The sequence below is a fragment of the Neolamprologus multifasciatus genome, chromosome 14, assembly GCF_963576455.1.
Source record: "Neolamprologus multifasciatus chromosome 14, fNeoMul1.2, whole genome shotgun sequence".
NCBI classification, from domain to species: Eukaryota; Metazoa; Chordata; class Actinopteri; order Cichliformes; family Cichlidae; genus Neolamprologus; species Neolamprologus multifasciatus.
This window is the reverse complement of record NC_140452.1, coordinates 9,606,715-9,632,486: the sequence shown is the minus strand read 5'-3', so window position 1 is coordinate 9,632,486 and position 25,772 is coordinate 9,606,715. Positions and strand designations below refer to the sequence as shown.

At 39.0% G+C, this 25,772-nt stretch overlaps 3 protein-coding genes across 7 annotated transcripts; 2 read left to right on the top strand and 1 right to left on the bottom strand.

Annotated features, from left to right (window-relative positions):
* Positions 1–1,502: 1,502 nt before the first annotated feature.
* LOC146503527 (multidrug and toxin extrusion protein 1-like) lies at positions 1,503–6,904 on the top strand. Its single transcript, XM_085130485.1, has 17 exons — positions 1,503–1,827; positions 1,930–2,031; positions 2,172–2,240; positions 2,368–2,516; positions 2,786–2,828; positions 2,944–2,988; positions 3,114–3,211; positions 3,317–3,414; positions 3,496–3,609; positions 3,771–3,838; positions 3,945–4,053; positions 4,147–4,222; positions 4,308–4,377; positions 4,476–4,608; positions 4,745–4,839; positions 5,006–5,095; positions 5,264–6,904. Exons 1-17 carry the CDS (start codon positions 1,603–1,605, stop codon positions 5,564–5,566), a joined length of 1,887 nt encoding a protein of 628 aa, XP_084986611.1. The 5' UTR covers positions 1,503–1,602; the 3' UTR covers positions 5,567–6,904.
* A 32-nt stretch (positions 6,905–6,936) lies between these two features.
* LOC146503526 (multidrug and toxin extrusion protein 1-like) lies at positions 6,937–17,242 on the top strand. 5 transcript variants are annotated; one of them, XM_085130480.1, is made up of 17 exons: positions 6,943–8,121; positions 8,466–8,567; positions 8,805–8,873; positions 8,973–9,121; positions 12,861–12,903; positions 13,000–13,044; positions 13,165–13,262; positions 13,349–13,446; positions 13,532–13,645; positions 13,737–13,804; positions 13,927–14,035; positions 14,120–14,195; positions 14,307–14,376; positions 14,467–14,599; positions 14,700–14,794; positions 14,919–15,014; positions 15,698–17,242. In XM_085130480.1, the coding sequence occupies exons 1-17, from the start codon at positions 8,014–8,016 to the stop codon at positions 15,986–15,988; spliced, it is 1,764 nt and encodes a 587-aa protein (XP_084986606.1). In that variant the 5' UTR covers positions 6,943–8,013; the 3' UTR covers positions 15,989–17,242. The 5 variants fall into 5 exon arrangements, with proteins under 5 accessions (XP_084986602.1, XP_084986604.1, XP_084986605.1 ...); XM_085130478.1 differs by having other exon boundaries at positions 6,939–8,121; positions 14,307–14,599; XM_085130479.1 differs by having other exon boundaries at positions 6,940–8,121; positions 13,927–14,195.
* On the bottom strand, positions 15,968–25,695 carry slc47a3 (solute carrier family 47 member 3). The gene is made up of 17 exons (XM_085130484.1): positions 24,417–25,695; positions 24,068–24,169; positions 23,906–23,974; positions 23,664–23,812; positions 23,533–23,575; positions 22,871–22,915; positions 21,534–21,631; positions 21,322–21,419; positions 19,549–19,662; positions 19,401–19,468; positions 19,187–19,295; positions 18,764–18,839; positions 18,300–18,369; positions 18,080–18,212; positions 17,848–17,942; positions 17,717–17,759; positions 15,968–16,530 (listed from the first exon to the last, which is right to left on the bottom strand). Exons 1-17 carry the CDS (start codon positions 24,546–24,548, stop codon positions 16,319–16,321), a joined length of 1,656 nt encoding a protein of 551 aa, XP_084986610.1. The 5' UTR covers positions 24,549–25,695; the 3' UTR covers positions 15,968–16,318.
* Between the last annotated feature and the right edge of the window lie 77 nt (positions 25,696–25,772).

Below are 25,772 nucleotides of genomic sequence, written 5' to 3'. Positions count from 1 at the left end.
CTGCTGCAACCAGGTTTCTGTAAGGCAGAGTAAATCAATTTGTTGATCAATTATTAAGTCATGTACTAACAGAGACTTGGAGGAGAGAGACCTAATATTTAATAATCCACATTTCACTGTTTTACTCTTTGGTTCAGATGTGGATACTGTATTGTTCTTTCTTTGTAAATGTTTAAGTTGTTTGTTGCTGGTTTTTAGTTTGTTTTTTGTCTTTTTGGAAGCAGACACAGTCTCTATGGAGATGGGTTTTTGGGGGGGTAGCAGGAGGAGAGAAGCTGCAGAGAGGCGTGTAAGACTGCAACTCTGCTTCCTGGTCCCAACTCTGGATAGTCATGTTTTGAGGGGTTTAATAAATTTGTCGATATTTCTAGAAATGAGAGCTGCTCCATCCAAAGTGGGATGGATGCCATCTCTCCTAACAAGACCAGGTTTCCTCCAGAAGGTTTGCCAATTATCTATGAAGCCCACATCGTTTCTGGGACACCACTCAGACAGCCAGCAATTTAAGGAGAACATGCGGCTAAACATGTCACTCCTGGTCTGATTGGGGAGGGGACCAGAGAAAACTACAGAGTCCGACATTGTTTTGGCAAAGTTGCACACCGATTCAATATTGATTTTAGTGACCTCCGATTGGCGTAACCGGGTGTCATTACTGCCGACGTGAATTATGATTTTATTGAATTTACGTTTACCCTTAGCCAGCAGTTTTAAATTTCCTTCAATGTCGCCTGCTCTGGCCCCTGGAAGACAATTGACTATGGTTGCCGGTGTCTCTAGCTTCACATGTCTGAGAACAGAATCACCAATTACCAGAGTTTGACCCCCGGCGGGTGTGTCACCGAGTGGGGAAAAACGGTTAGACACATGAACGGGTTGGTGGTGTACCTGGGGCTTCTGTTTAGGACTACGCTTCCTCCTCACTGTTACCCAGCCTTTCCCCAGCTGCTTGGGGTCTGCCGGGGAACAGCTAGCGGGGCCTACGCTATCTTCGGCTGCACCAGCTACAGGGGCCTGGCTAGCTAAGGGTGAGAGCAGGGTGCAAAGCCGAGTCTCCAATTCAGTAATCCTGGCCTCCAGAGCTGCAAATATGCTACATTTGTTACAGATATCATTACTGCTAAAGGAGGCCGAGGAGTAACTAAACATCTGACACAATGAGCAAGAAAGTGCAGAAGGGACAGGTGAAGTAGCCATGGTGCTAACGGGTCGGCTACGAGCTAAGCTAGCGAAACAGTACAGAGACAGTGAGTGAATACTATAAATTAGGTAGTGAGTACACAGAAATTGTGCTTCGGATGAAGCACGTGAAGATTATACTGTGAAAAAAGAATGTATTTAAAAGTTGTTAATTAAACTGCTAAGCAAATAAGCTACTCAGAAACACCACTGTGTTTGAGCAGGAACAGGAAGCGATACTATACCACAGAGCGAGCGAGCGAACACCAAGTGACAGCGCCACCGACAGGAGGCGCTGTCACTTGGTGTTCGCTCAAGTGTCTGCAGTCAGGAAACCGTCTAGACCTCTGTAATGATACTGTGAAAATAAACAAAAAAGACTTACTGGATAACTTGGGGGAAATTCATTAGTAACCTTTTAAGATGTTGGAAAAACTTAGAACATCAGTGGTGGATTCTGTGCATAGAGGGCATTACAGATACAAGTACATGACAGACAGGGTGGATGCTTCAGTGGAAAAACCGTCTGGTCCTGCAGACATGGACGTTTCCAGTGACAAGCTTTTCTGCTGCAGGGGAGTTCGTAACAAGGTCCCTCTGACCTACAGAGAGGAACTGTATCACATCCTGAGGATGACGGGGCCTCTGGTAAATACTGATACTGTCTGCTTACACTTTTCTTCCTGTAAGACGTTGTGTCATGTGATACCTGTATCACCAATGGAACATTTTTGGTATTTGTCTTTCTAGCTGCTGTCTCGAATCCTCAATTACATGCTTCCGTTTGTGGTTACAATGTTTTGTGGCCGTCTGGGAAACGATGTGATGGCCGGCTATGGATTAGCTTCCGCTGTAAGTGGTTGTCTGTGGAGGCTGATGTAAGGAAATCATAAATAAAGACAAAGTTTCCAGGCACCTAGCAGATGGACAATAGATATTACAGCTACGAATTAGTGTTCTCTCTATATACCTATATTTCATATTCATTTCAGACCATTAACGTGAGCACAGCAGCGACAGGCACTGGTCTGGCACTGGCGTGTGATACTTTGGTGTCTCAGGTTTGGAAACTCATATTTTATTAGTTTTTTTCCCCCCCTGACCCCTAATTTCCCTTAATGCACATCCTAACTGTAACTATTTCTCACATTCATAAAATGATTAACTATGCCTGTGTGCTGCTTGAAGACCTTTGGTGGTAAGAACCTGCTGCGTGTGGGAGTGATCCTTCAGCGAGGCATCATTATCCTGCTATTGTTCTGTCTTCCCTGCTGGGGTCTCCTCATTAATGCAGAGGCCATCCTTTTATGTCTGGGCCAGGACCGTGAGGTGGCCCGGTAACTGAGCACACAGAACTTGCACATACAACTCAATCTTATTGTCAGTCAGAACAAGATACCCTCTCAACGCTAACAAGTGTCTACACTAACACTTGTCCTAGTCCCTACAGGAGTCATATGCAGTACAATAACTTTCAATAACATTTCTTGCCATAAATTACTTTTTGAGTGGTAGCAGAGCTATCTCAGCCTGAACAGTGTATCTAACTATAATAGTCATTTCTTTAGCTTTGATTGGATCTGAATACATCTCCTTTTTTTCCTAGAATAGCTCAGCTGTATATTACGGCCTTTCTTCCTGCAGTGCCGGTGAGATGTGATTTTTCTCTCTGCTTTTTGTGCAAATTCAGTAGAGACACATATGCACACCATTTTTTTTTTCTTTTTGCTAAATTTAAGCATTTTTGTCATAATTGTTTTTTAGGCAATGTTTCTACATCATCTTCAGGTGTCTTATCTACAGAACCAGGTATGCTAATGCTGTGTACATAATTGCCTTTTCTTATAATAGAATCACAGTTTGTTGTTTCAATCAGTGCGATACAGAGAGAAAGGTATGCTAAGCCTTGCATCATCTGGTGTTTGTGTACTCAGGGAATAATATTGCCACAAATGTACACTGCTGCTCTGGCAAACATTGCAAACGTGGTGACAAACTACATCTTTCTTTACTGGCTGGATCTTGGTGTTGGGTAGATATACTCATCTCAACTATCATTTTACATACGCACACACATGTATACAGAAAAAAAAATGGCATACTGGACTATCTCTGTGTCTTTGCATATGGCTCTCAGTGGCTCTGCAGCAGCCCACACTCTAGCTTGGATTTACGTCTGCGCTTTTCTGTTTGTGTACATCTGGTGGAAGAAACTCCACGTATCAACATGGGGAGGTGAGATATTTAAAATGCATGCTCTCTCTGTGCTTGCACTAAAAAGTTCTATATAAACTGAGCGTCTCTCTCCCCCTGCAGGCTGGTCTGCAGAATCACTGCAGGAGTGGGGCTCCTACATGAAGCTGGCCATTCCCAGTACCTTAATGACTTGTTTTGAGTGGTGGGTTTATGAGTTTGGAGGATTCTTTGCAGGTAATCCCTATTTATGGTGTGAAATATATATATCCAATTATCATGGAATATGTGCAATATACAGGATTAAATCAGTAAAGCCTGCTTCTAAGATAATTGGGTTTAGAGCTGGCAATACAGTCTGCAAGGGCTATAATTTATTCTGTGTCTGTAATGATCAGGAATGCTGGGTGAAGATGAGCTGGCAGCTCAACATGCTGTGATGATGGTGGCTTTCATGACTTACATGGTACTGTGTAGTGACTGCAAATCAGAACATTACATTGTCGCTTCTTTCATAAAAAGTCTCAAATTTGGGTGATTTATTTAACTTTTTCAAAACAACGAATCCATAGTTCCCTCTTGGTGTTCAAGCTGCAGCATGTGCCCGTGTGGGCAATGCTCTTGGGGCTGGAGACACTGACAGGGCGATTCTATCAGCCAAGATGTCACTGGCTCTTGCAGGTTAGCTAAATGTGTTCTTCTCTGGTGTCTGATATTTATGAGTATTTCAAGTTAGATTTTTGTTTCAGTATGACAGATTACTTACCTTTCCAGGTAGTTTTGCTGTTGTTGAAGGCCTCTTCCTGGGTGCTACTAAAACAATCATTGGATTCATCTTCACATCTGATGAGTGAGTCTGTGTACCTGTGTACTTAAACACCTGCTTATACAGTAGAAACTCTATACATGAGACTTTGGCTTAATTATCATTACAGAAAAATTGTAGCTCTGGTGTCACAGTTGATGAACGCTTATTGTTTCCTTCAATTTTTTGATGGCCTTGTGGTGAGTCTACCAGCTCTCGTTGTATTCAAAGCAACTATATTTGCAGCATGATTCCAAAGGATTCATGTCAAATATGAAATTTGTTTTCCCCATCCCAGTGTGTGTGCACAGGCATCTTCTTGGGTACTGGCAAACAGAAGATACCAGCTGTGGCTAATCTCATTGGATACTACTGCATAGGGCTTTCATTGAGCATCACTCTGATGTTTGTTGTAAAACTAGGAGTGCTAGGTAATTACATCAAGTGGTCATATTTTGTTAAGTTCATAGACATGCAAGAAGAATAAATTGTTGCCTAGCAAGAGCCAGTTATTACAACTGATGCTCAGCGTGATTTCAACAGACCCATTTGTCATTCTCTCTGCAGGTTTTTGGCTTGGACTGCTCATTTGCGTCGTCTTACAGTCCACCTTTTACATCATTGTCATTTTCAAGCTGAACTGGAAGAGAATGACAGATGAGGTATATTAACTGACTAATATAACAATCAAGGTCATGCAGGGACTCAGCTGTTCATATACAGACAGAGATTTGTTGTTTTAATTTTTTGAGGCATCTGTTAGTGAGACAAAGCTGTACGTGAATATAGAAAATTTTGATTTGGTTTTGCAACTTTTCTATTTTTCAGGCTGTGAAACGAGCTCAGAGAAAGACTTACATGACGCCATTAGGCATGGATGTTGTTTCAGACATTGGCCAAACATCAAGCAATAGGAATGTAAGTGGTCCAATCTAAATTGGTTGATGTGTCTTGTTCTACTTTGTTATCAGAGTAGAAGTAGCACTTCTACTACTTCTAGTACTTTGTTCTATGTTTATTCTTACATTTCATTACATTTATCTTTATTTAACTTAATAAAGTAATGGAAAATACAATTCCTTTAAGTCAGTAGATGGCTACACACCAGTGAGTACCAAGTGCCAAGCGACACAGGGCGAACACGTGGACCACGACCCGAAGAGCAGCCATCTCTCCATCACTCAGTTGATCATCAGGCGAGGCCTCACTATGTTTGCAGCAGTTGGACTTCTTGCTGTGGGAGTAGGTGTGTACTTCCTTGTGCCTTTGCCAGAGACGATACCTGCAAACTCTACAAAGGACAGGATTAATAGTACAGATACTCCTGATCAAATCTTCACCACTGTGCTGGTCACATTAGGGAGACAGCGTAAAAACACAGAGTGTTAAGCTCTTACAGAATGATTGTCTTGGACTGTTTCAGGACCCAACTGTAACAGATGTGATTCAAAAATAAGGTGAATTAATGGTGTTGGGTACATTTCATTTTCTTATAAGTAATAAATGACCTATTTCATCACAAAGTGATTAATGTGTATCTGATTGTTTTATCAGCATTTTGTTTTTAAGAATACATGTCAACAGTTGCTAAGTATAAATCCTGCCTGGAGATGAAAATTAAACTTTGTCTAATGACCAAAGAAATAATGTTGTTGACAGAAATGTAAATAGATGTTCCATTTTAATTATTAAAAAAAAAAACATTCTAGGTTGAACTCTTCTGTGTGAATTTTTTTTGCTTGTTTATTTGTTTGTTTTTGTCGTGGTGAAGCCAAGCTGTTTATGTGGGGGTGGCCAAACTCAGACTGCATGATGCGGGATATAAAATAGAGACCAGTTATTAATTTCTTTCTCCTTTTTTTCTGCATGGAAAAAATGAAATCATGAATTTATTTCACTCAATTTTTTTTAGAAATATTTTAAAAACATATCTAATGTGTTGCTCAGGTGATAAGAATTTCATGTCTTTGCACTGTTAAATGGAAAGCTGTAAAAAACAGCTTATAGAAATGTTTCTGTCTCAAAAATAGTTTTTGGATCCTGTTCTAAGAGTATGCACTTGTCCCCCTAAAAGCCTTCACCCTCATATATGCAGTGTTGGGAAGGTTACTTTTAAAATGTATTCCATTACAGAATACAGAATACATGCCCCAAAATGTATTCTGTTACGTTACTCAATGAGAGTAACGTATTCTGAATAGTTTGGATTACTTAATATATTATCATGTTGTTTACAACTACATGAATGTACTATTGCTGTGATTTATTACTGTTACTGAAGGTCCGCGGCTCCGAACCGTAGTAAAGGGACCTCTGGCTAATACGGTGGGTTCTGTGTCGGGCTCGTAGCCGAAAACTAGCTTTACTTTGTTGTCTGGGTCAACTTTGCTAGCGAGAGACAGAGAGAGGCGCTGAAAGGCTGCTCCAACGGAACTTATTGTTTTTGGAGGAAAACACGAACACGGTGTACAGTCGAGTCTTAATAGCTTACAACTGGGCTCGTCAGGCACTCTTCTTGGCTGCAGTGGTTATTATTATATTTACATGCTTCCAGCTCCCGTTTTTGCTCGATGACAGCTCGTACTTTTCCTTTATCTCCCTCCCTCGCTCACAGACACGTAACGTGTATGGCAGTCCATTCTCCCTGCAGCACGGACCAAGTTGCCTATGATGCTACATTCTTTAGAGCTATACTGGTAGCATTCTGCTTATTAGCTTAGCATAACAACAACAAAAAGGCCTCTCTCACCCAGGAAACATGCAGAGAGAGCGTCACCCTGTAACCATGGCAACCGTAATGCTGCCACCTGGAACAACAGAACGTAGCCGTCAAACAAAACCCAAACAGACCTGACCCGCCACAATATCAAACAGGGAAGTACCGCCGTGTAATCCATTTATTTCAACAAAGTAACTGTATTCTGAATACCACCTTTTTAAACGGTAACTGTAACGGAATACAGTTACTCATATTTTGTATTTTATATACGTAACGGCGGTACATGTATTCCGTTACTCCCCAACACTGCATATATGTTAGGTAGCTAGAGTGTTATAGTAGCTCTGGGTTATGGAGACCTTAGTTGACCTTTCTCTGCTCTGAGAAATAACCTCTATCACCTCTTGGTTCTGCTGTGTGGCCTCCTCCTGGTAGGACATACCTGAAACACCTCACTTCACCCCACATCTTAAGGGGGACATCCTGATCATATGTCCAAGACATCTCAACCAGCTCTTTTAAATGTGGAGGTGCAACTACAATCAACTACAAAAAGATCACATTTCCCTCTTTACTCCTTTTCTATTGTAAACACCTCTTTGATGGTTGAGTTCTTAATTACCACTTTCAATTTGGCTTGAGAAGGCATTAACTAAGCTATTTCATGTTTCCAGGATGCTGGATTGTTTAAGAAGTCTGTGAAATACTACAATAGATTACATTATCAGATTGTCTCCAACAATGGCCTTTTTTTGGTCTACCATTGTGCGAAAGTTTGATCTTTGCAGTTCTAAAATCCTGATGTTATTATTTTTGTAAAATTTCCTCAGCTGACCACAACTAGAGGCAGTTACTTGTGTTTTACACACGTTTAATCACCCAGATCAAAACATTCTTGCTTTCAAGTCCTCACCCCCATCTTTGCCTTTGTTGTGGTTGCTGAGTGTTTCTCTCTTCCTTCTCACAATCTGTGTTGTTTCAGCCGGACTTTGTTTTGCTCCAAGGCAGCTGTGGCTGCATCCTTTGCAGCATCCTGGAGTGCAACTAAGATGACTGTGTGAGAGTATAGAGAAAGATTTTAGTGGAAGAACATACATTAGCATCTGGGGCTGCAGACATGGAGAGGTCCAGCGGCAAACGTTTTTGTTGTAGACGGGTGTGCCACAGGGTTCCTGTGGCCCACAGAGAGGAACTGTACCACATCCTGAAGATGACAGGTCCTCTGGTAAGTACTGGGATTGTCATGTGCCATGATCTTTCTTTAACAGACCACGTAGATGGAGCTTATCCTTGCTGATGATACAACAGAAGACTGATGACAGTCTTTCTTTTAAAAAAAAAAATTTAAGATGTCAGGAAAACACACTTTCACAGATGTGACAATAAAACTGAAACAATATTTGGTACTTTTTACTCGCTGAATAATGACTGCAAACTGCAGGAAATAAACTTGTCAGGAAATCTGTGTACCACGATAATTAGTTGCAGTATGTAATGGTTTATTTTTAAATTACTTGTCATGTGATACTGGTATCACTCCTGCAACATTTATGGTATTTCTCTTTCTAGCTGCTGTCTCGAATCCTCAATTACATGCTTCCGTTTGTGGTTACAATGTTCTGTGGCCGTCTGGGAAATGACGTGATGGCTGGCTATGGATTAGCTTCTGCTGTAAGTCATCATCTGTATGCTCCACTGATGTTTTGAAGCTTACTCGAAAAATGGACTAAATGAAGAAGTAATTACGAGGATGCTGATGGAAGAAAAGGAATTGTTACTTAAGTCAGCAAGATAATTGTCTCGTAATCACTCGGCAACAACACTTATGATTTAATCTATGCTCAGCACTTGACACTTGCTCTTAAGAATCACTCAAGTTTTGCTTATAATAGTTTGCATTCATTTCAGACAATTAATATTACCACTGCAGCAACAGGATATGGTCTGGGACTGGCATGTGATACTTTGGTGTCTCAGGTCTGTAAAACCAAGTCGACATGATGATATCATACACTGGAATTTTTTGCTTTCCCTTTTTTCTTGCTGCCATCTTTAAAATGTTCATTATCCTGACAGACTTTTGGTGCTAAAAATCTACTCCGGGTGGGCGTGATCCTTCAGCGGGGCATAATCATCCTCTTGTTGTTCTGTCTGCCTTGCTGGGGTCTCCTCATTAATGCTCAGGCCATCCTATTATGTGTGGGCCAGGACCCTGAGGTGGCCAGGTAACTAACAGCAGCAAATATACAGTAATATTATTGCTACAACTAGCATAGATATGGGTACATTTAAACATGAAACCTGATCTTCTCAGGAATAACATCTATGTATTAAAACCATTTCTGGTTGCCAAAGATTCACTAAACAGAATCACAATACAAATTAAGTGAATGTCAAAATTATCTCAACTAATCGTATAAAACTGAACCAATGTTCCCTCTAATTTTTTATGCGTCTGAGAGAACACAAACTCCCTGAGCGGTCCCTTGGACCACTGTGAGCAACAGCAGATGTGTGCACTGTGGTCACGCCAGCATCGAATCCATCCAAGCTACATGGTTTATTAAAATGATCAAATTACAGCATTTATGTTAGACTACTTTTAATTAACTGATTTAGCCCACTTACAATGAAAATTTTAAAAAATCTTGTTCATGACCTGTGTAGTATGTTAAAACTATTAGAAGTACAAGTAACTTGAACTCTAATTTTGAAAACACAACTTTCTTTTATTTATATATATATATATAAAGCTCTGACTTGAATTATGAGCAGAGATGGGCAGTAACGCGTTACTGTAATCCGATTACTTTTTTCAGGTAACGAGTAAAGTAAGGGATTACTATTGCAAAAACGGTAATTCGATTACCATTACTTTCCCATAAACACGCTGCGTTACTGCGTTACTAAAACCATGATTTTTTTTGCGAGAGTGTCTCATGACGTAAGCGAGTGCAACGTTCATGACAACAGCTGTGTGAGATCAACAATGGATAATATATCGAGTGCGGGAGAGAGTATGAGCGTGCAGCGTTTAAAGCGTGGAAGTACTGACCTTACTTTGAGTTTGATTCCATAAAAAGTGACAAAAACATTAGCGTCCGTTGTGCGTGGGAAGAAAACTTAATTTTACAGCGAAAAAAAACCCCTAAACTTCCAAGCAAGCACCGAGTGCGCTACCACGTAATGGGAAACTCACAGAGAAACTCGCGGATTCTTCCACTGACCTCTGCGGCACACCTGCACCAGGGTAAACCTCCGCCTACCCTTCTCCTGCTATACAGGTGAAAATAGAGCAACAAGACCGCTAGTCTTTGATTTTATTTATTTTCTGCTGTGTTTTACTTGCATCTATTTGAAAGAGTGAGTGTAAATAAATATATATATATATATATATATATATATATATATTTTATGTGCTGGAATGTGCAGAAAATAGGTTTAAATGTTAAACAAATTTCTTCCAGTCAGAGAATGTTGCATATAATTAAATTTTTGCTTGATGCATAAAGTGAAAAGATTAAAACTAATGAAACAAGTTTTAAAAAGAGACTTTTCCATTTGATTACATTTTGTATGATGGATTGTGCAGAAAAAGTAGAATTGGGCTGAAAGATCTATCGCTTTATCACCTATTCAAGTTGTGAATCGTGTTTTTAAAGAGTAGCTAAGTAACTAAGTAACTAAGAAATTAATAACTTTTGAAAATAAGTAATCAGTAAAGTAACGGGATTACTTTTTGGGGGAAGTAATCAGTAATTAGTTACTGATTACATTTTCAAGTAACTTGACCAACACTGATAATGAGTATGAGTCTGTGGTCTGGGAGAGAGTCCTGTAACTCTCTGTCTGCAAAATACAGAATATAATGACCAATGTTTGGCAGTTAATTAAATAGTTACTTCTTCAAAAAAGTTACTGAGTAATGCAAACAACTAAGTTTTTTGCAGCTGTTTACCTAAAAATGCAGCCGAGGTGTTTTTTAAAATAAACATTTGAAACTATTTACAGAACAATCAGCTGTTCTGCATCAAAGTTGAAGCCACACAAATTATTTGTGCCACTCCAAAAAATAATTTCTGTCCACTATGAGATAAAGGAGAACAACAGCCTGATACCTGCAGGCCTGACAACAGGAGATGTGTCACTCCTGTAACACCCGTAACATTCAGTAGTCGTCTCATTGTTCTGACACACACAACAAAACTATTGACTACACTACACACTGACTACACAAGATTTGCGCTTAATGTCGCAAATCTCTCACATCTCAAAACACCGCCGTCATTCCTAAAACTTTCCCCTTCCTAAACAACTAAATGCCATGTTGCTATATCATTTTTTTTGATTGGTCGACATGGTACATTTTTCCACCAATAGCAAAAGGTGTGTGTGTGTGGGGGGGGGGGGGGGGGGGGTGGGGGGTGGGGGGGGGTGGCGTTGTTTTTGCTCACAGGTGGAGCAAAAACCGTTTCTTCCTGCAATAATATAAACAAGGATAGTATTCAGGAAGAAAACCAAACATTGCATATATTTTTTTATCATAACTCTGGTTTTACGTGGCCTATCAACACAATTTAAAAACCGGTGTAAAGTCCACACTTTTTGCGTCAGTTGTTCCGTCTGTCCTGCTCACCACCATTGGAGATGGTTGCGCACGCGCGCAGCTTAGAGGGAACATCAATCTGAACTCCATCACAGTCATTCTGATTAACTTTTTGCTTTATTCAGGGAATCACATGTCTTAGGAGCTTCACTAGCAATGCTCAAACTGCTCTTGTCAAGGTCTCAAACAATCTGCTGCTGACTCTGCGCTCTTCTCTATTTTCATTCTCCTTGACCTCATCTCAGCCTTGTATATTGTGGACCAGAACATTTAATTCAGTCAGTCTAAAGAACAGTGCTGGTATCAGTGATGTGACACTGGATTGGTTTATGTCAGGTCTATCAAACAAGTAATTTTCTGTAATGACTGACAAAGCCTCATCTTCTCATTCAAATGGATGGAGTTGATTTTCGCTGCTATGCAGGCACAAATGTCCTATTAAAACCTTTTACCGCTGATATCTCACATATTAGGTCCCATCTAGCTGAATTAGGAACTGGATGTCTAAAAACATTCTAAACCTGAATGATCATAAAATTGAAGTAATTATAATCACACCCTCGTCCTCCAGCACTAGCAGCACTTTTGATCTTTTTTCTAATCTGGGTCTCCTACAGTATTTAAAAATGTCTGGAGAGAGACTCATAACCTGGGGTAATTTTGGGTCCAAGCTCTCTCTTTTATATGCAGGTGTTTAAAGTTATGCAGTCCTGTTTCATTCCGCTTAGACAGATATCATTCCTATCTCATTTCGATTAAGGTCATCCATGCTTTTATGTCCTCTGGACTTGACCACTGTAATGCACTTTATTCATCGTCATAACATAAATAAGATACAAATAATTCAAACTGCAACTGCCAGGCTTTTAACAAAATAAATGACCAGATGAAATCAGTCTTTACAGCTCTGCACTTCCTACCTGTTAGCCTTAGAAATGATTTTACGGCTCATTTTTGAAGCTTAACTTTGTTAAGCACCTGTCTGCATATCTAAGCTGCTGTATCCATATGAAACTTCCTGCTGCCTGAAATATTCAGACATGCCTGATGCTTCTGCCTAATGACCTCAGGCTGGCTAATTCTGTAGCTTCTTCTAAATGCATTTTTATTTTTTGGCTTTTTAAACCCACTAATGTCTTATTGAACAAAGCAACTTCTTTAATGTGTAAGATTGCATGAGTACTGGTTTCTCTTCAGTTTGAAATTGCTTTTGTTTCTACTGAAATTATTTAATATTTAATTATTTTTAATTGTTTGTGTAGTTCAGTAGAACTTTATTCTGAAAAGGCCTTTATGAATACATATAAACTAAAATGTAAAATGTACTAGATGTACTCACATGCACTTCTTGCTTTCAGAATAGCCCAGCTGTATATTACTGCCTTCCTGCCTGCTGTACCAGTGAGTCACTGCTTTTCTCCTTAACCTTTATACAAACATTCAAAACCAATGTTTGACGTTTTTTGTGCTGTGCAATAATTTATTATTCTTCCGTAGGCAATGTTTCTACATCATCTTCAGGTGTCTTACCTGCAGAACCAGGTCCATTTCTCTATTCCGATCCCGTACTGGTTTTACAGATATCGCAATTGTTTCTAAAACTAATTACAATTTTGGTGGAAAAGGAAATGTAATCACGCTGACTACATTTTGTATTCCCAGGGAATAATACTGCCACAAATGTATAGTGCTGCTCTGGCAAACATTGCAAATGTGGTGACAAACTATATTTTTATTCACTGGCTGGATCTGGGTGTTAGGTATGTGAACTCGCACTCATGTCACTTTAATGCTTTCATTCTGAATAAAAGAATTTAACACTGATATCAATCCAAATGTCTTGCAGTGGCTCTGCAGCTGCAAATACTCTGTCTCAGATTTACATCTGTACTTTTCTGTTTGCTTACATTTTGTGGAAGAGGCTTCATGTAACAACATGGGGAGGTATACTGAGAACAGTGATGATCTCATGCACCATCTTGTTCTTTTCCCTAGTTTTATATAAATGAGTGTCTCTCGCCCCCTGCAGGCTGGTCTGTAGAATCACTGCAGGACTGGGGCTCCTACATGAAGCTGGCTATTCCCAGTACATTAATGAAATGCTTTGAGTGGTGGGTTTATGAGTTTGGGGGATTCTTTGCAGGTAATCCTTTTTTTTCCTTTTAGATGATCATAGACCAGCTAAAAAATATTTGAATCATGCCTGCTCTTTCTTCTTTGTCTGTAACAATCAGGAATGCTGAGCGAAAATGAGCTGGCAGCCCAGCACGCTGTCATGATGGTGACTGTCATAACATATATGGTATAGTTTAATCACTACAAATCAGAGAATTAAATTCTCCCTTTAAAATATTTCTTTGGTTGCTTTGAAACCCCTGAGAGCAAATTTTCTCCTCTACTTTTTTCATAATAATGAATCCATAGTTCCCTCTTGGTATTCAAGCTGCGGCATGTGCCCGGGTGGGTAATGCTCTTGGTGCAGGAGACACCGGCAGAGCACTCCTAACTAGCAAGATGTCCCTGACTCTTGCAGGTCAGTTAGAAATGTATCGTGATTTATATTCGTTTCCCATAACTTTATTACCGTTATACAGATTTTGGAGCTCTTGTTTTCTAGGTAGCATTGCGGTTGTAGAAGGCCTTGTCCTTGGCTCCGTCAAAACAGTGATTGGCTTCATCTTCACGTCAGATGAGTGAGTTCAGCTGCATTCACATTTCACTAACAGTAATATTCCTAAACACTGTTGTTGCATTCAAAGATTGGCAAGGATGTGCAAAACCTTAATTAAACCTTTTTCTTTCAGGAAGATCATAGGTCTGGTCTCACAGCTGATGAATGCTTACTGTTTCCTTCAGTTCTTTGATGGTCTCGTGGTGAGTTTTAGTTACACTTGGCAGCGCGTGTATGCTCCTAAAAGCATGACAAGTAAATCTAATATAAAGTTTATCTCTGTTTCATCCAAGTGTGTGTGCACGGGCATTTTCTTAGGCACAGGGAAACAGAAGATTCCAGCTGTGGCTAATTTCATTGGATACTACTGCATAGGGCTTTCTCTAAGTATCACGTTGACATTCGTCGCAAAACTAAGAGTGTTGGGTAATTGCACAAAGTGATGCTTTTTTTTTGTAATTTACTAAAATGAGCTTTTAAAGTGAAGCTTGCCTTGCACTTAAGTAATTTGTCCTTTTCTCTGCAGGTTTCTGGCTTGGACTGCTTGTTTGTGTCATTTTACAATCTACCTTCTACATTATTGTCATCTTTAAGCTGAACTGGGAGAAAATCACTGAGGAGGTATCATATGAAAACAACCAATAAAGATACTGTGCCTCAAATTGGAGATCAGTTTATACTTAGCTTCCAAGACCCCAAAAATATTAATGAATCTATTGCTTACACTGACTTTTCATATTTACAGGCTGTGAAACGGGCTCAGAAAAATCCTTCGTTATTAGGAAGAGCTCCCGTGACAGGCACTGTGGATAACAGCACCCAAGATCAAACATCAAGTAATGTGAGTCTATGTAATAGTTAAAGTCAGCAATAGCAACAATTAATCTAAATTTCTTGACATAGTTTTGTTTTTCTTAAACCGTTCTTGATTACATTTATATTATATTTCTTTCATTACTGATATACACATATATATATAGTACTGTGCAAAAGTCCTGAGCCACCCTTTGCTCTTTTGACATGACCTGCTTTTCTACTCATTTCAGTCCTTGTACACGGCCATTTTCAGAGGAATGATTTCCTTCTATTTACTAAGTCACTTAGCACTTACCTATGAATCATGGAAGCTTTAAAAAGGAAACTTTTTTTAGTCTTGTGTCAACACAACAGATAAATTAGCAAAGAATGGATTTTAAACTGTATCTGTACCCATTATCCCAGCAAAATATTTTTAAAAAGTGGAGAAATTAGATTTTCGCAGAGTACTATATACTATTGCAGTGGTGGATGCTCATATTCAACATGGCCAGATTTTCAAAGAGTAAGTAACCCCTATGTACTAAAAGCTCAGTTTTCACACTCTTCTATATGCTGGATTGATTGCAAATGTTTTTTTTTTCCCCTTCTTTGCTCTGCATGATTGCAGTGAGCACAGCATGTCCTTCATACAGATACTTCATGCACACAGGTTACGACCACAGCAGTGTGACCAACCTGCTGGTGTTTTTGTTTCATTTTTCCTAGCTGATGGATGGCTATATGTCTGTGAGCACTGAGTGCCAAGACAGGGGCACTGTGGTGCAGGATCGAGATGTGACACAGAAGCTGAAGGGCAGCCGCCTTTCCATCACCCAACTCATCCTCAGGCGAGGCCTCATTATGTTTGCTGCAGTTGCACTTCTTGCTGTGGGAGCAGGTGTTCACTTCCTTGTGCCTTTGCCCGAGACCAACTCTACTGTGGACTCGATCAACACTACATATACTCCTGATCAAATTTTCTCCACCATGTTGGTGCCAGATGAAGAGTCAGAGTAAAATGTTTAATGTTGTAAGAACAGAGAATCTGAGGTTGCCTTCTCAAACCAGTTTTAGTTTTTGACTTGTTTGTCTCTGCAAGGTGTTGTAAACTGAACACAGGCAAATTCGCCAAATACTCGTCATGTTTAAGAGTAATATAATGCTCGTTCGTTGATTAATCAAGAGACCATTCATTCATTTCCTGCTCGTCTGCCTTTGTGCCTGCTTGTGCCATCCGTTACTGTCTGCTTTGTGATGCAAATGCTAGCATATTGCTGAGACCTCCCAGAAAAGCAGCACTGGAGACTCTGGAGTTATTTCACTGAACGAGACAGACATTACTCATGTTCAGGTAGCCAAGTTGGTGATAAGTAGGTTCAAAATAATACCAACAGCCAAGATGAACAACATGAAAGCTAGAGCCAAGCCTCTACGCAGAACCAGAGTCCTGAAAGAGAGCTCTCCTTCAGCTGTCCACACTGTTGTTTCCACCTCAACATCCATCAGATCAATGGTGTCTGCTTGACCCACTGAGTTACCAGGGTCTTCTAGTTGGGTACCTGGACATAAATATATGCAAATGTTCTATGTTAGGGATCATGAAATTATAATTGTTATTCAAAATATTGTTCACATTTTGGAAGTTGTCTATATTAATTGCTGTATAATCAATATCTAAAATCTCTGAATTGTTTTTTGTTTGTTTGTTAGTTTTTTTTATGGTTCTATCTGCTGATCCAACTGAGTGCTTTTTTTAGTGTTGCCATAGACTGAAGTTAAAGATGTTAAAGAACATTTAAAAAATATGAAGATCTTGGTTTCTGATTGCTTAGCAAATACCAATTTCCAGACAACAATTTGGACTTTGAACATTTCATACTTTTAGACCTTGCATGATTTAAAAAAAAACAAAAGTAAGGACACTTACTACAAACAAACATATCAAAATGACAACAATAATAAAATAGCTATAAAATATGTTATAGACCTTTAAAAGTGTTAAATGTATTTACTTCTACATGTAAATTGTGCTTTTATTAGTTTACCTTGTCCACAGCAACTACAGCATGACACTTTTAGGATTATTGTCAAGGATAAATTGTAAGTCACACCAATTGGTGAAGTGAAGGTAGGAAAATATGTAAGAAAAATTGTGTATGTTTCTGTTCCGTGTCCTGTGTACTGTTTGTTTGTATATTTGTCTTTTTGGCTGCTGTTACAACCAAATTTCCCCCTTGTGGGACAATTAAAGGATTATTCTATTCTATTCTATTCTATTCTAAAAGATTTTAGCCTTTGTTAAATATTAAAGAAGTTACTGGTGACATAATGCTGTCCTAACCTTTCCGCACTCAACACGTTTTATTGTGGCTTGAATATGACAAAGGTAGTTTGCACATACATATGGAGACATTGTTGCAATAATCAAACTAACAACAACATAATTCATTGCTGGTGGCGCAGGATAAATTTGTTGCATGTTTTGCAACAAATTTATCCTGCGTCATTTTTGGGTCCACAATGCTATTGAAGATTTGGGGACACAAGAGTCTGTAAAATCTTTGTGAATAATGTAGAGACATAATTCAAATACACAAACAAGATTCATTAAATATTCTTCTAAAGGTATCTTTTAAACTCTGTATGTTCTACTTCCACACAGAACTGTTTTGTTTCTCGTGATGAACAGGATAAACACTTTTGCTCCTCAGCCAAATTAAATAATTTGTGAAAACTGTCCCTTACCTGAGTCTGTGGAGCTTACATGCACTCCTGCTCTGATCTGAGCCTGCAAGACGAATCAATGCGTGATCCTTTAGTCATAAAGAGACAGCCGAAAACTACTGAAAATTAAATATTTATCCTTAAACACAAACCTCAACTGTGATGTTTTTCCAGTTCATTCTGATTAGATAGAAAATCAGGAATGAGCATTGCAAGAACACACAGGTTAACAAGCCTGTCCACAGACCTGAGGAAAACAAAACATGTTTTTCTTTAAGAGGAGGAAGGAGATGTTGATGCTGTGGTAGAAATCAAATGAAAAAAAAGAACTGTAGGGACGAAAATAACATGGATACAAACAGCTGATGGTTGAAAACATCTCACCCATGATTCCTAGTTTGGCTGCAAACATCAGTGACACTCCAATCGGAAAGCCAACACCATAATATCCCAAAATGTTGCAAATAGCTCCAACTCTCTGTTTACCTGCTCCTCTTATTATGCCACACACGGCAGCCTAGTCACGCAAAAAGGATAAAGACATGGTTAAGTACCCACAAACACACACTTTATGGGATGTTTCTGGGGAATGGCAGATACTCACAGATGTTGCATCGAGTAGAATGAAAGGTGCATAAAAAGATAGGACATCTGAAACCCTTTGCCTGATTTGTCTGAAAGAAGAGAGTCTAAATTTTTAAAGTGAGACTGGTGAGTTTGTAAAAACATATTTTTGTGTAATTTGAGCCTTGTGCAACGTTATACAATTATGCTGTCTTAGGAACAGGAGAAATATGTAAATAATTAGCAGCACAGCTGAGTGCAGCTACCATAAACCTTTGTGTCTATTCAGTATAAGAGAGATTATGTAAGCGAAGGATGACAGTAACTTATGTAAGGGTAAAAGGTCGTTTATGAGGCCTGCTATCTCCCCTAGACTTGATACTGAAATTGCATGTGTAAGTGTAACCCATGCTGGTATTTCCTTTCTTTTTTCTTTTAAAGTAACAACTGCTGTGATTTATAAAACAAACAAACAAACAAACAAACATAAAATTATATACGCACTCATCATATGTAAAAACATAAGAGATGTGGTCCTTTAGGCTCCCGATGAGAGTTGACAAACATATAGACACTGACACTGCAGTAAAGACAGAAATATAATTAAAGATTTACCTTTTTCGGGAGCAACATGCCTTAACAGTCTTTTTCCTTATAGGATCGAAACCCTTTCTCGAAGGTAGGTAAAGAGAAGTGAAAATATTCACGCTTTCTGCCAACATTTATAATTACGGAGACTGTTTAAAATTTCTAAGCTACGTTTGTGCTTCCTTCTGGAGAGCAAAATTGGAATTATGCAACATTAAATTATGTAATTAATTACCTTTAATTGACTGTCTTTAAAAATATTTTCAAATGAATATTAGACAAAAAACTAAAAACAAAACAAAACACACGTCAAAGAAATAAACATTGATGCATTCTGACCTGCACAGAACATTGATATCTTAGCAGACAGCTTGGCCTGCTCCGTTTCTCCACCTCCCAAAGCATTTCCAACTCTTACACTGCCCGCTATGCTGAAACCCAAAGGGAACTAAAAATAAAAAAAAAGTTGTTACATGGATGTAAAATGAGAAAGTTCTTTATGAATAAAGTTTTTTGGCAGTGCAGAGGGTTTTTTCGCATCAAAAGGGCTCACCATGTATGCAACATTGGCCAGTTGATACACAACTGACTGAGCTCCGAGTTCCACTTCATTTATGAGACCTGTCAATGACAGACAGCGGATAGATTTCAGAGCTGCTTTTCTACAGACAAAGGCATGCCAAAGTGGCCTGTGGCATTACCTGCTAGAAAACCTCCAATCTCATAGGTCCACCATTCAACACATAGCATGACCATGCCAGGGACAGCCAGGTGGATGTATGAGCCCCAATCCTGGAGGCACTCTCGAGACCAACCTGCGTAAGTGTTTATAAAGTAGATGTTAGCAATTCCAAATGTATATTTAAATTAAAGTGCATACAAAAGCAAAAGAAATAAAATAATTCTCTCAAAACAAATAGTAGTCATATAATAAACCAATAAATCATTTGTCAACCTGCTTCTCTACCACATGATTTAAAGCAAATCTCACTACGCTAATTTCCAGTTCTATAGTTTTACCCTTTGTCATAGTACTGGGTGTGGTGACCCAGTGTTTGTGTTTTTCTGGTTTACGTTATATTCTCTGATTTGTCATTTTTCATGGTTTTGGTTCTCTCTATTTTGTTCTGCTATGTTATATTTATATTTATTTATAGTCCCTGGTCTTTAGGTTTCTGTCTCTGTGCCCTTCCTGTGCTCCATGTTCCCTCTGTTGTTTCAGTGTAAAGTCCGTGTCTTTGTGAATGTCTCTTGTTTCCTGTTTTACTTTGACAGTCTCGCGTCCTATGCTAGTGTTTTCAGTTTTGCTTCCTTCCCGTCTCGTCATGTATGATTACTCCCAGCTGTGCTCTCCTTCTGCATCTCATTCCCTTGTTATTCCTCTGTGTATTTAAGCCCTGTGTTTTTCTCTGTCTGTTGTTACCCCATGTGCTGTGTGGTTCTTCTGTGAGACTGGATTTCTTTGTCCTTAGTCTCTAGTTTCCCCATGTTTAGTTCTTAGTTTCCATGTTCAAGTTTTGGTTTTCACAAATTTATCTTATGAAGTGTTTTATCTCAGCGCAACAAAGCTGCCTTGCTTTGTTCATCCTGTCGTTCGAGTCCTGCGTTTGGATCCTCATCCTGCCTGCCACAGTAGTAAACATGACACCCTTGGACTTGTGTGCTTATGTGGCTTTGCTTAAATTTTTAATCGTCTCCTCCTTTTTATTTTCTCCCTTTAGGTGTTCTCATCTCACAGTCTGTTGCTTTGGATTTTTTCATTTTGAAAAACAAGCCATTTTAGCTCCTCTCGCTGTAAGGACAACTTTCTTCTGATTTGCTGCTTAGATTAAAACAGTGGATGGTTTGGATCACCATATTTACACCCAGGCTGTATGAAAGAAATCACTTCTCTTTAGCATCATATAAATCTAAGAGTTGAAAAGTTGAGCATTTAGAGCAGTCTGAAGTCTGGGCTTTGCTTACAGGGATTACCTAGTCTTTCAAAGTAGCCCTGTGTAATGTGAGCACTCACCAATGTCACAATATAATAACAGAAAATAAAGTAAAATAAAACAGGTCCACTTAAAGGGGAAAAAAACATGAACTTGTTATAACTCTGCTCATTTTGTTTGTAACCTGGTTGTAGGTTTTTTTGTTTTTTATTGCTTCTTAAATGCTTGACTCGTCAGTTCAGTCCAACTTCAGCTTCGACCTTCGGACTTTTATCTGATGATCTGTTGACCTCATCCACCTAACCCTTCCATTAAAAGTCACTACATCCAGCTGTCACCATGACAATAGTTCAAATAATAGTCTTTCTCAGACATGTTTATGTTTTCTTTAAACGCTTCTAACAAGTTGTTCATTTTGTAATTGTGTAAAAACAAATTATATTTTATACAGTTAAAGATTTCTGTTAGTTGTTAATCATTGTTAAACTCATTTGGGTTTCTCTTAATATTACCAGTATCCAGTGTATATGCAGTACTCACCTCCCCAAGTGGCCTTATGAAGTCCTTTCCATATGATATAAGCAAAGAGGATTCCAGCCATTAAGAACTCGGAAATGGCATTGGCTATTGCAGAACCTCTGTAAAGATTATTTCAATGTGTCATGTTGGTTATACAGTATGTGATAATGTCAGTTGATACCACTAAAGACGACACTAACGAAGTCATGTGCAATCCAATAAAACAAACTCACGCAACTCCAAGGTTTAACGGGAAGAGGACGATGTAGTTGATGAGTGCATTTAGAAGATTGACAAGAAAGCCTGTGATGACCTGTGGCCATATAATGCCCTAAAACAGAAATGCAACAAGTTTATTTTAATTAGGAAATGGTGAAATGACAGCCCAGATAGACTGGGTAAAATAAGTATTGAACACGTCACCAATTTACTAAGTAAATATATTTGTAAAGCTGCTATTGCCATGATATTCTCACTATATGTCAGCAACAACTCATCCAATCAGCAAACGCAAAGAAATCAAACCATAGATGTCCATGCGTTCAGTTTTGTGTTACAATGAGAAATGACACAGGGAAAAACTACTGAACACATGAAGAAAGGGAGGTTTAAAAAGGCATGGGCAGTCATGACACCAGCTGAAATCAACCCCATCACTTCTGGTTCAGTCCCAACTGATGGCTTATAAGTAGTATCTCATTTCCAAGGTGTCACACAAGAATCATCTCATGATGGGTAAAGCTAATGAACTCTCTCGAGCCCCTCCCAACCTTATTGTTGCAAATCATACTGATTACACTGGTTACAGCAGAATTTCGGAACTACTGACGTTTCCGATGAGCACTGTTGGGGCCATAATCTGGAAGAGGAAAGAACAAAATTTTTACCATGAACAGGTGCTAGCCGCAGGATTTCAGACAGAGGAGTGAAAAGAACTATCAGAAGAGTTGTCTAAGAGCCAAGCACCACTTGTGGAGAGCTACAGAAAGACCTTTAATCAACAGGTACAACTGTTTCAAATCAAACAATAAGTAATGCACTCAACCATCGTGCCCTGTATGCATGCCTACCACATATTGCTGAAGAAACACCATGTTGAAGCATGTTTAAAGTTTGCTGAACAACATTTAGACAACCTGCGTTCATACTTTTATCCTGTGTCAAAAGCTCACCTTTGAAAAAAATTTACTTAAAAAATTGGTGATGTGTTCAATACTTATTTTACCCGCTGTACATGACATCATTACAGTTTTCCATCAACAGGCAAAAGGATGATTAAATATCTGACTGATTTCCTGTAATCAAAAACAGCAGTTCGCAGTGTTTGTCAAGTAAAGTGAATCATAGTTTTATTGAAAAGGAAAGGGCTCAAGGAGCCCTGATCTCCTTGCTATCTGTATGTGGACACCATCAATCATTAAACATTGTAGCCAGTAGGACTGGAGTCTCACTTACAGACACAAATTGTATATTCAATCCACTCTATCATTTTTTTGGATAAAAGAAGAACACAATCTGTATTCCCTGCAATCCAAACTGTATTATTCAAAATAATCAGGGAGATATTTACCTGGTTTTGGAGATATCTTGTTTCTAATGAGTACATGAATGCAGCCTGTGGCACACACAAACACACACACACACCAAAAAAAATAAAAACAGAAAGAAAAGAACAACATAGTCTGAGTTGCAATTATTTGAAACATTTTATTCTAATGTGATTAGACTGGGGCTCATCCTGTTTGGTAGTGACAGCTTGTTACATCATCAAATACACCTGTACAAGGGGGAAAATAAGTAGAGCTATGCTGTAAGTTAACCAACTAAGTAAGTGTCCAGCAGAGACACTTACTTAGTTAAGTAGAAATCAATTATAGACTCATTGATTTCTACTTGAAATAACGCGATTACTAGCTACTTAAAAAACAGGGTTGAATTTATCTAGCTGACTAGTTAGCCCACTTTGGAGAAGATTTTACTGTGGGGATATTTGATTTCTGTATCTGGGATTAGCAAGGCCTCCTTTTTGTAGGTGTATTTTTATTTGGAAGAGTGACTCTAAATCTATCTTAAAACATTAATAAAAGGGACACGTAAGGAATAATCAGGTCGGCCTCCAAGGAGATGCACGTCAGCCTGTTCCTCTCTCCCACTTCGATGACTTTCCACTTGGTTCAATTTTGTGGCTTTTGTGTCGCACACACATGCACACTTAGCCTTAGACATACTTACAGGAAGTGCGGGCATAAAGATCTTCACATACATCTGACACAACCTTGAAAGAGAGAGATTGATTTTTATCCCATCAAAATGAACACACATTTTAAAATTCAAGAAACCATGAGCGGATTGTGACGGCTGACCTTGCCACCTCTGGTTCTTGTCTGACAGCCAGCAGAATCGGCTCTGTGTTGATAAGGATGGCCCAGCAGGGGAAGCAGGCCAGGAGCAAAATGAGGATGGCCCGCTGCAGAATAACTCCAATTTTCAGCAGGTTATGGCTTCCAAAGGTCTAAAAGCACAGAACAGTTTAGTCTGCTATTGCTATTGTTAAGCACCATCATATCTGATGATAAATTATTTGTGATGGACCAAAGATTCGCACCTGAGAAACCAGAGTATCACATGCTGATGCCAAACCATTACCAATAGATATACCTGTAACATTAATAACCTGGAAATACGTTAGAAAACATTGATGGATTGGATGTCACTTTTCTATTGGTTTAATGACTTAATAAAAGGTGATTGTATGAATTTCACTTACTGCAATGGCCAGAGACACTCCTGCCAGCTCTGTCTTCCCCAGATGGCCACAAAATATTGTACTTACAAGGCTCAAGGAAAAATTCATGAGCTGGGATATCATCTGATAAGGAAATTCGAAATTAATTAAAGGTTGCCAGGGCAACAAAAACAGCTATTTAAAACTAGTAATTTACAGCGTGAGTGGCCAATTTGTTCTGTACAATATATCGGTATTAATCAATGACTGTAGAAAACAGTCAAAATCGTGGTATTAATCCACATAATCAAATGCCAATGTATTATTTTAAGTTTTTATTTTTTATTATACTGATTACTGACCAGCGTCTATTTAAATACAGGGTACTTACCACTGGTATTGAAAGTTTTGACAGCTCTTTTATTTCGCTCTTGTAACCAACAGGAACCAGCATGCGGATTCTCTTTAATATAAAACAATCCCTCCATGAGGAAATAGGTGCGCTCTCTGCCCCGGTATCCATGTTTCCGTGGGGAGGGGGGAAAATGTCTTTCTGTATTGACCGCTGTATTTATGCTGCTGTTGAACTTGAACCTCTTCCGGTGAGTCATGGATCTCTGTCAGTGTTTAGCATTCATGATGAAAGTGGTTGAAAGTTTGCTTTATGAACCGCGTGAGAGGAGCACACGTCAAGCACTCCCAGTAAAGTCAGCTGGTCTTGACGTCGAAAAATGAATTGGGAACTGCTTTGACCACGTTTCGTCGAGCCTTCAAAGGCTGTCCACGTGTTTATGAATCGTGTGGATTGCACCACATTCACATTAACGTGTAGGAAAGCTAAGGTGTGAAACTCTTATTCTCAGTTCTGTCTGAATATTGCGTAACCGTAATCGTGTTAAAGGTTGATCAAAGTTCAGTTACCCGTCCCGGATCCATTAAAATGTACTGTCACAATAAGAGAGACGCTTGAGTTTGTCACAGATCAAAGTGAAACATTTGACTGATTTAACAGGTATTCTTGACGTGTGTTCTGTGTTTCCAACAATTACTTTTCAGCAAATTGGAATAAAGTAGAACAACATTTTACATGAATGCACGCACATGTCAAAATTGGATTAAGGGTTTGAGAGTAAAGTTTCAATATAAAAACAGGATTCAAGCACAGGCTTATTCTATATCAAATTTGAGATGCAGTCCTGTATCCTGTTGTAGGATCATATATTAATGCTTCTAGGACAATAAAACTGCTGTGCAATTGTTTGCTGCCAACAGACAAAAATAAAGGCATGTAATAATTTATATTTATTGCTGATGCTAACTGCCCTTAACAAAAACTTTAGACTCCACTGAAAACATTTAGATCCTCCTACTCCCCAGGGATGGGATGCTATTTTAGAATAATTGGTTAGTGGATGGTGATTTCATATTCCATCCATGATTTTACCCCCCCTCCCCAAAAAGGTCTTTTTGAATTTGATGGCAGCAAAATGTCTCAGAGAACTGGGATAAGGCTGTGTTTGCCACTGTGTAGCATCCCCTCTTCTTATAAACGTCAGGGAGCTGAGGAGAGCAACTGTTGTGCCTTTTGGAAAGGAAAATTGTCCCATTCTTGTTTGACACAGGACTCTTCAGTTCGGTGTCTTCTTTGTTGTATTTTCATGATGCCTCAAATATTTATAGATGCAATATGTGGCTTAGTACTGTCTTGCTCAAATATGCAAGGTCTGAAGCCTGAAAAAGGTCATCC